Source organism: Dermacentor andersoni, chromosome 4 (genome assembly GCF_023375885.2).
Source record: "Dermacentor andersoni chromosome 4, qqDerAnde1_hic_scaffold, whole genome shotgun sequence".
In the NCBI taxonomy this organism is placed as follows: Eukaryota; Metazoa; Arthropoda; class Arachnida; order Ixodida; family Ixodidae; genus Dermacentor; species Dermacentor andersoni.
The window spans coordinates 80235748-80245834 of record NC_092817.1 but is presented as its reverse complement, the minus strand read 5'-3'; the positions used below and the strand labels follow the sequence as shown (position 1 = coordinate 80245834).

The window sequence follows — 10087 nt, the reverse complement described above, 5'->3', positions numbered from 1 at the left end:
GTTTTTCTATACCCTGTGCGTGAATTTGTTCAGAAGAAACCTCGGGTCTCGTTGCGTGCTGCATACGTAATTTATTTTTGTGGATTACATACGAAAAAGAAATTAGTTTGACAAATAATGCCTAGCTTGAATGCTGTAGGGAAAATATAATGTTTCACAGTGGACTGGTTTTCTTTAAAGTGTGTTAACGTGAGATAGTCTAACAACCCGTTTGTACGCTCAACGTTCGATGTTCTGATTTTCTATGCGCATTTGCGCACTTGAAGATACTACAACAAAATCAATACTGCCAAGAAAGTTGTTTCAGCAACTATATATACTATGCAAACTATTTAGCTAAAGTAAGCTTGTGCGGTGAGTGTGCATAATTTTTAATTCACAGAATTCCTTTCACATAGAAAACGCAAGTGATACCAGTTCTTTCTTTTTCGCGGTGTAATTCACGCCACATTCTACAGAAATTGTGTAGAGCAGATGTACTCCTTGCTTATTTTTTTTTACTCGGCTTATATATTTAAACAGCGAAAGTTCAAAGCAATTTACTAACCGCAATTCGGCATGCAATCAAGGATTCAGCCGGGACGAATACGGGGTAGCCTGCTATTTGTTACCCGTGTCAAACTTTCGACGCAACCTCGAAAACTTTCGCCCATTAAAATCACTACAGCGCCTGGCAGCTTTCCACAGGCTTTTTCATGCAAGTAAGAAGCGTTTTCCAACCACAAAACAGGCGAAGTGATGTCACTACAGCAGGCCGTATATCAGAAACTTGACTTGCTCGGCTCCCAGAAACCCTCATACGTGTAGCAACAAGCGACCGCAAGCCAAACACGCCTTTGACATTTGTGCGCGCAGTACTGCATCGGCGGTTGGATACCCCTGCTCCCGAGATGTTGGAGTTATAGAACACGTTACCGGTCCGATGGTAAAGCGGAAAAAGCCTGGATCATGCTCTGCACAAGAAGAAAAGCGCCCCGAAGACTCGTAAGCGTCGATCTCCTCGTTAAGCCTACTTCGGGTTTTCGTGTCGTCGCCATATTTTTCTGCGCTTATTTTTCCAGTGTTTTTTCTCCGTCGTCGTTGTGCAGATTCGCGCACGGAAATGTCACGCACTGTCTCGCTCATGCCAACCGCGCAGGAGCGTGCCAGGTTCAAACCAAAGCGCGCCCGATCGCTGTCGAAATAAATGCGGAGAGTCTCCTCGTCCCGGAGGGTACCGAAGTTTAAAAACCTTTTCGTGTTGGTAGCCATCTTACTTCCGACAGTATTCTCTGCAATTTATAATTTAGATTGCAGGTTCTTAATTGCCATTGTGCTCTTACTGGTCATATTTATCGCGTGGAATTTACTCGTCTTGCGTTTGTGCGTCTTCGCAGATCAACGGAGGCTGGGAAGGAAGCCGGAGATGCATCGGCTCCTAACCGCGCCGAAGTCCAGCCTGCTGCTGTTCAGCAGCTCGCTCGCACTCGTTCCCAGAACGCCCCACGTCTCGGCTCGCCCAGCGGACTGAACAGTGCAGCGGCTGGTGACGATGGTGTGTCCGAGAAACAAGAGGCGAAAAGTGCAGTGCCTGTGCAGCGTTCAAGCTTGCGCGTTACGAAGCGACCGCGCAAAGACGCCAGCCCGCCGCCCAGTTCGTCCAACCCGCCCGCCACCAGTGCGGCTGCAAACAAGAAATCCACTGGTCAGTGCCTTTTCCCGTGGTGCCCAGTTTCGGTAGTGCCTTTCGTCTTGCGGCGTCCGGTGATGTCGGAAGCAGTGTTTTACGTGGCGGCAAAGTGGTCTGTGATGCTGCCGGCGATATGGGCGCGCTACTGCCGTTGTCTTTCACGTTTGATTGATAGCTTGGCTGATCGGGCGTGCCAGCCTTCCTGCTGTCGTTTGTGTATCCGATAGCATTGCCCTGGAGGGTGAACATGCGAGCAGCGCCTGTCGACTCCACAACGATGTTTGGTTTTGCTGACAGTGCATTCACACGTGCTTGAAGCCGAGCGTAAAAGTGTGTGTGTGTGTGTGTGTTGTGATTGTTTATGACGTAACATTGTTCTGATCATATGTCTTGCTGGCCGCCAGTTCTTCTCTTTGTTGCTTAGAGTGGCCCCGATTATATCATTGTGTACGAAATGTCATTACACTTTCACAAGACGCCGCACTGGTTTCTCCCTTACTGCCCTTCTCTCTAAAAGAAAAAGTAAGAATACTCATGTGAACAGCGTGCACACATTTAAGCTGTTGATGCCAATAGTTGAAGAGCATGAACCTCATGTTATTACTCCTCAACATTATGTATTGCACATCCTTCGAGTTGCACTACACATTTTATCCCCACTTAATGTTACAAGGAATTCCTTCCGTTGCATATGTGGCCCTCATTAAGCTAGTTGAGATAAATAAAATGTTTAGTGAGAGTTGGCAAAGTTAGCCTAATTATGCTCCTACCATGCTGCTCCGCACACCAAGGTTTAAAGAAAGAACCAAGGAACAACCCAAATAGCAACAGTCTCGTGTGCCCCACAGCCTGGTGCTCGTAGAGGGCAGTAGCAAATGTCAGCGTTATGCAATAAAGAGTGGCGTGGCTGAAAGCTTGGGAGAGTTGCCCACACAGGTCACATACAAGAGTTTATGAGGGCAAATCGGAAAGTCTATGCCCCTATTTTTTTAAAACCATATTATGGCTGTAAATAATGCAAAGTCAACATATCCATTACTAGCGGTGGACCTTTCTTGGGCCGGCCCGGCCTTATCTGCTGGTAGCTCTGTGGCACGGCGCTGCTGTCATTTGTTGAAGATGGCAGTTGTGCTTCACACATCCATGGCGTATGAGCAACGAAGTGTGATTTGTTTTCTATGGTGCAAGGGACGACCATCGAAAGCCACATGGAAATGCAGCCCACGTATGGGGAAAGGTGTCTCACTTTGAGAAGTGTGAGGTGAGGGTGTTGTGAGGTCGCAAGAGGCTGTGAAAAAAGGCTGGTGGTTCCACAGTCAGCCGGACGAATTCTACCACAGTACTGTGGTACCATAGTACTACGGCATCTGAAATTTAGTGCTGCGATGGGACAAATGCCTGAACCAGTGTGGGGACTATGTGGCAAAATAGTGTAAGGCACGTAGAATGGTATGTATATTTGTAATTACCTGCATGTACCTTATTTTGGCTAATAAAATATACGGGCAAAGATTTTCTGATTCGCCTTCGTACAAGGCCACGTTTGATGTGCAAGCTCAAGAGGTTGACTCCTGCTCAAGAGGTTGGCCAAACTCATTGCCTGAACTTTTTTGCCCAAAGAAAACCTATTGAATTTCACAAATTGTTGTTTGTGAGGTTACGACATCCAATATTAGTTTCATGTCATTTATAACCATAGGGTGAAATTTGTAGGCTTGTTGTGTGGGCTTGTTACAGAACAGTTTAAATGGACATCTGGTGCAGAACGATGCCCATATATCTGCATGTTTTCTTGCTTTGCATTCTTTTATTTGGAAGGTGATTGCACTTTATGGCAGTCTATAAAAGAATTGGTATTGCAGATATGACTAGTGCAATTTGTCCACCTGAAATATTGTATCGGCAAAAGTTTCTTAGAATGTTCAACTTTGTTGGAAACCCTTCACTGTGTAAAGCATATTATTAAAAATGAGAGACGGTGACATGCATGTTTTTGCTAACCATTTGCACATTATATCAAACTCTAGCTTGCTCTCACTTAAGCATCTCATTCCAATGCAGGAATTAAAAATTATGTCACTGTATTGTGACGACCAGCTAAAAAAAGTTGATGAACAAAGTATTACTATTGCAAAGTCAATAAGTTAGTAGTGCAAAGTAGTGTAGATGCAGAAGACATCTAATGTGTTGAACAGGTTTGCAGTTAACAGGTTGAACTCAAGGCTGCAGTGAAGGCCTGCCCACACCCTCATAACTGCCAGCCACTGTACCTCTGCGAGGCTGTAAATAGCTCAAACTTCAAACTTTCCCTGTTACTTAAATAAGGTGGTAACCACAAAAATAAAATTATAAGCACATAATTTCGCACGTTTTCACTTGTCTATTATAGCGGAACAGTGTAAGCCTAATCCTTTATTGAACTGAAATAAAATGCATGCGTCGCTGCAACTATTTATTGTCAAGTTTCACTTCAGTTGGCGGTGAAGTTTCATGAGTAAAATGAGGTCAGCAGTGAAATGAACTGTGCCGCAGACTTTTGAAGAGCGAAAGCTCAGACTTCATACACTATGTCCGTGTCTCTTGCACGTCTCATCGCTTCTGCCAATGAAAAGACTGCAAAAAGTGCAGATGCTCTGGAGGTATCAAGTACGACGCCATTTTGAAATGGTCACCTGACGATAATTTTGTTTGCTTCTGTGATTGGCTGGCGGAGTAGCAATCCTGCATGGTCTGTGTGCCTTGGTTGCCAACTGCTGTTTCTTTAAGTTGTAACCTACTTTAGTTCTCCTTAATCGTTTGTCTCTTTAATCAAAACCTCTATTTCTATATTGTACACTTACCTATGCCTGTAATGACCCCGGCTCTATTGATCTCTTCCCTACTCTTTTTTTTCCACCAGTGCTGTGACCGTTTCGTGTTTATCTTGACTGCTGACCAGTTAAACCTTCCATCCGCGAGCAGTGCCATTAAGAGCTGCTACAGGGGAGCTCCCATTGCGAGCATCATCTCCTCTCTGTCATGAGCGTGCTCCTCCACAACAATGCTTTCCACCATTCTATGCTTTTTTGTATTTGACACAGCATAAGCTTTCTCCTCTTTTGTCACTTCATAGACAGTGGAGTGCCCCTTTCTCATCCCTATTATCCCATCAAATACTTAATACATTCTGCTTTCGGTGAGACGATCATTGTGCACTTTGCAACTGCTGCATTTGGCTGACCTACCTGCCGATCAACAAGTACAAAGGACATTTGGACACTGAACATGGCGCTCGCTGTCATGTCATAACAGTGTTCTGGGAAGTGCGCAGGAGAGGAGGTGACAGAATTTAACTATATGTGGCATTACTTAAGTCATTCTAGGGATATTAATCACCAATGAGATTTCTCCACTTTTGCTTTTGCCTTTGCCAGAGGTACTGTTCACTCACAATATGAAACAAAATTCTGGTTTATGGTTATTGTATATAAAAGTGCATAGCAATATATGTGAAAAGTGTTGGGGATTTTGGAATGTTGAAGGAATGAGCAGATGGTCATTTTAGAGTACTAACTGTAAGCCTCTTAGTATGAGTACAAGAATAGATATAGGCTCAGAAGCTCATGGTTGTCTATTATCTAGCAGATGAACAGGTTTATTTTTAATGTTTAGAAAGTCTTGAATGGCTGCTTTAGTGGAAGAGGTTCTTTGTGTAATTGGGTCAAACTACTGGTCTTGCTGCTCTCGACAGCTTGCTATAAATTGTTGTTCTGTTCAGTCGTGCTTGTGTGCTGTTTGATTCCGCACTTTTTCAAGAGACATTAACATTGAATTGAGTCGTATACTGACAGCCTGCGTCCAAAGCTAAAGGGTGCCTGTGTTTGTGTGCAGATTCCTTTTCTCTGCTCCTCTGTCTTGAGACATGATGGGGTGAGGACCTATATTTGGGGGTTGCGTACGTTTGACAGAATTCCGAGAGAAGGTTCTCTGCACTATCTTTCAGTGTCAAAGCAAGGTGGAGCCGATGCTGGCAAGACACGCCGCCCGTGGGAGCTGTGGAGTATCGAGGACAAGAATGCCTTCTTTGAAGCTGTTTGTGAGGCATGTGTGCACCCCCATCTTTTAATTGTGACTGAGCTGTTTGCAAAGTGGTGTAGTGATGTTCATATTGAAGGGCTTGTCATTTGTTTTAGGGCTTGCCTAAGTTCTTGCATGGTGTGTAATTAAAAAGACACTAAAGAAAAAAAAATTATTTGAGCTACGTTAGTAAATTACCCTTCTGCAAAGGTACTCTTCCTGTGAGAAGAGGCTTTGTGATCCATAAGATACACAAAAACGAAACATGTGTGGCGATGCCACCTTCAAGTTCCCACATCAGCTCGTTGGGAAGTCATGGTTGTTGAAGGCGTCTTCTCAAGTCTAGCTAATTTTTCATTGGTAAAGATTCATTGCATTATACTTTTAACCTCAATATAACGAAGTAGGTAACATTGCCAATTTGCATTGTTATATCGAAGTTTCGTTGTATTGAGATCCAACCTTTTATGTTAATAAGTACAGTCGCCTATAGATTTTTCTTATACGAAAAGAGGCCGCAGAGTTTTGTGAGTTATCGGGCAATTGAAAAGAGCAAATTTGAATGAGAAAACAATTCATTTTGATGAATTTGGAAGTCTGTTTCATGCCACGTGGACGATATCTCCACATAGGCGGTACGAATTAAGCGAAGCCAGCCACGCTTTTGCGTCCACTCCGCTCCCGCGGCTGATAGCGTTGCTCGCACTGGGACGACACCATCATGAAAAGCGCAGCGGGGAGTGAATGCTTCGTCTGCCTCTCGCTCCAATAAGTCACCGAAACTCGAGATTACGCAACATTTAACGCTAAATGCTCGGGAAGACCGCTTACGTGATGCCACTCTCACTCTTTGCACACGCAACAGATTACCTCTAAAGCAGGGCACGCGAGCTCATGAGCAGCCTCATGAGCAGCCTCGGCTGCCCAGACCCGCACCAGCAATCCCAAAGCATGCCATTTATCCCTGCTCCTCCCACGCACTTGATCGCGTTACCACGAGCTCGCTCCCCTCCCCCTCTTTCCCTTTGCTTTCACGGGGAGGCGGCACTTGTGCGTGAAGCCACCATCCTTCTTTCTCGCCCTCGCACACTTTCTCTAGCACCTGAAGCACAAAGTGCGCAGGGCGTGATGGGATCTTATCACACTTGGACTTTATACAGAACATGATGGGGCTTCTCCACTTCGGGTCGCTCTTGTTGGGCCAAGCGATTTGAGAGGTGCTGTTTGCAAGCAGCTGCTTGTAATTCAATCATTTGATCATCTGCGTCCGTTGAAGTTTCCATTTATTGTCTCTGCATTCTTTTGCTGCGAAAGCAAAATCTTGTTATATTGAAATTGCATGCAAATGCACTTCATTATATTGAGATTCTGATTACGTGATGTTCTTTGGACAAAAGGTTATGAAAAGTTATATACTTCGTTATACCGATAATTTCGTTATATTGAAGTTTGTTATGTCGAGGCTTAAATGTCTTATGAAGGAGCCAAAAAGTGAACTTAGTTTTCAAAACCTTTTACCGAGCTACAACAGCCCAAACATAAAAAATATATACTTTGACATTCCTGGCGATTCACTGACGTACCACTTTGTCACTACATTAAAAAGTGGTACTTTGAGCGTTATCTTCTCTTGTGGTAATCAGACTTTACTGCGAAATTAATGAAAATAGCTTGAAAGAGTACTTTTATTTGTTTAAACTGATTTAGTGCTTCTATTAAGTGTCCCTTTAAATATTCAAGCAACTTGCTCTCAAACCTGCCTAATGGAATTGTGTCACTGGACCCACCAAGCAGAGATTCTGTGTTCACCTCCCCTTGCTTCTGAAACAGATCCATTTCTTTTCTCTTTTTCTTACAGTTTGGGAAAGATTTTGAGAGTATTCAGTCATATATCGCTCAGCGGAGCAAGAAGAAAGGTGTGCCCGCGCACTGCATCAAGAACAAGGATCAAGTACGACACTTCTACTACAGGACATGGCACAAAATAGCGAAGGTCATGGATATTGGAGAAGGCCGTGAAGGTACTTCGCTCATAGATTGCTTGTGACATATCAATGTGTTTGTGCATTTATGCATGTTTGCATGTCTGTGAATATGTGACATAGGTAGGGAAAGTTTGAGTGAGGCATTCATGTTGTATAACATTATTCTTTTTTTTTTTCTGTTGCTTGTGTCTGTAAGTACAGACCTACAAAGTGTTGTGTATTCATATTAGCATTTTGCTGTGTATTACGTTGTCATGTACATTGATTTAGGGCATGACAGTGGCCTCTAGTTACCGTATTTTCATAGTCTGCGAGGTCTAAAATGGCCTTGGTAATAAAGGACACAGCACACAGTAGCAGCCATACAGAAAGGGGCATTTATAGCACCTTCTATACCTTCAACACCTTCTATACAACAAATGGAATGTGCTGATGGAGATAAGCTAAAAACTTGAAGAAGTTTGACCCAGCACTCAAGGATGCAGAGCGAATAAGGTTCAGCCATGCCAGTCACCGGCTTATGTAATTTGTGGGCACACTCTTGTGAATGGAGGCACATTTGAGCAGTCATGTTCACCTGTGACTGTGCTGTCCAGGAACAAAAGGCGAGCCATCTGCAAGTTAGTCCTGTAGAGCGCCCTGATGCACGTGTGGTGAACCTGTGCGAGATGCCAGACCCGCAGCTGTAAAGGAGAAAACACATTCCTCTTGTGCCCGAGTTATGTCGCCGTCAGGTGGTGATCGCATTGCCGCTGAGAACTGCCGACCCTTAATTCTCACTATCGCGTGTCGTGCAAGGAAGCCGAATGTCAGATGCGAGAGTCATGTGGCGAAAACTTCAGGGGACAGAGGAGAGCATGACTGTCTCCACAAGTCATGCACAAATATTGTAAGCAAACATTGTTGTCAGGTGCTTAAGCAATGAAATGTCACCAGTCTTGTAAATCAAATCGAAGACCATCAGGTAGCTGGAACATAAATGCTGTTTAGGTGTGGTGGAAATTCAACTAGGCATCTTGTGAAGTTGATTTTTGTCATGTAAACTTAATGACTTATGAAAACTTGACGGAAACTTACATTTTGAATGTTGCAAGGAGAGAAATTGATGTATGGAAACAGAACTTGTCGCATAATGTTTGCACTTCTTTTCTACTTAGAAATCATATTCTCCTTTAAGTCGTAATTTTTTTTACTTCTTGTTTTACTAGATGTGAAGAAACAGACACAGGAACTCTATGGGCTCATCAACTATGCTGAACTGCGGAAAAAATACAGCGCATGTATGTATAGTGTATAAGCAAAATGTTGACGTTGCAACTTTTACTTTTTCCAGCTAAAACATTTCATTCTGTAGGCTAGTGTATTGAACCATGGCTGTTAATGAAATCTTTCTTTTTCTTTAAAGATTTTACATAATGTTTTGCACTTCATTAGGTTTTTCATACTTGAGCTGTCAGTAAAATGTTTTGAATGCATAGATTTGAGTATCAGGCACACCATATGAAACTGAGGCACTTTATGTAGAAATATATATTTTGTGAGTTACTAATGTTTCAATTATCAGGTCTGAAAGCAAATTTTGGTTACTGGCAAAATTTTGTTCATTTTGCAGTGCACAGTCATTTTTGCAAATTTGCATATGAACATGCGTGGATGTCTTTATTCTTATTTCTTGAAAAAAATTTTTTTTTTTTCGTGTTCCTTTATTGAATATCTCTGTGCTTTTACCTCTATGCAGGTATTAATCAGAAAAGTGGACAGCTTCTCACTGAATTAGTTTTGACTGGGTAAGTAAAAGTGAGTGCTGTTTCTTTGGAGGAAGGAGATAATGTAGTTTCTAGTCCTTGTGAGTGTTTATTGAAGAAAAATAAAAGAGTTACTTGATTCTGCCTAAACAAACATACTAGGTGTTAGAAATATTCTGGCTGTGAAAAGGCACCTTGAGAAAGGCTGTTAATAGATTCAGGGTCAACTTATAATGACACTTATCAGCACAGTGGAGCAATAAAATGCCTCTGTGGTTGGGGTATAAGTGGAACCAGGTCACAGTAGCTGGTGAAAATACTGCCGCCGACTGATAATTTGGACTTGATGGGGACTGCCAAGCTGTCCAAATAATTGGGAGTTCGAAATACTGAATTTGCCCGAAAATAAGTGACATTATTCCACAAGTGGCCAAAAAAGCTGTGCCGTATTCTCGGATCGTCACTTTCAGAGATACTTTCAATTTTTCATCACTATATCGCTAGATGCATTGGCATCTAGGAACGACGGCATTCTTGGCATCGCGTCAAGCACTCTATCTTATCACTGCGCATAAACACTGCTGTCTGTCGATGCGTCTGGTACTAGTCACGCAAAATAACACGACTATGAG

At 43.0% G+C, this 10087-nt stretch overlaps 1 protein-coding gene across 1 annotated transcript in view; it reads left to right on the top strand.

Moving 5' to 3' along the window:
• The first annotated feature begins 351 nt into the window (after positions 1-351).
• crm (cramped chromatin regulator) overlaps positions 352-10087 on the top strand; it is a 77285-nt gene continuing 67549 nt past the window's right edge. Inside the window, exons 1-6 of the mRNA XM_050183276.3 lie at positions 352-984; positions 1377-1684; positions 5652-5749; positions 7584-7746; positions 8919-8990; positions 9449-9497. Of these exons, the coding sequence (XP_050039233.1) occupies positions 923-984; positions 1377-1684; positions 5652-5749; positions 7584-7746; positions 8919-8990; positions 9449-9497 (752 nt within the window). The 5' untranslated portion in view covers positions 352-922. The remainder of the gene's footprint in view (positions 985-1376; positions 1685-5651; positions 5750-7583; positions 7747-8918; positions 8991-9448; positions 9498-10087) is intronic.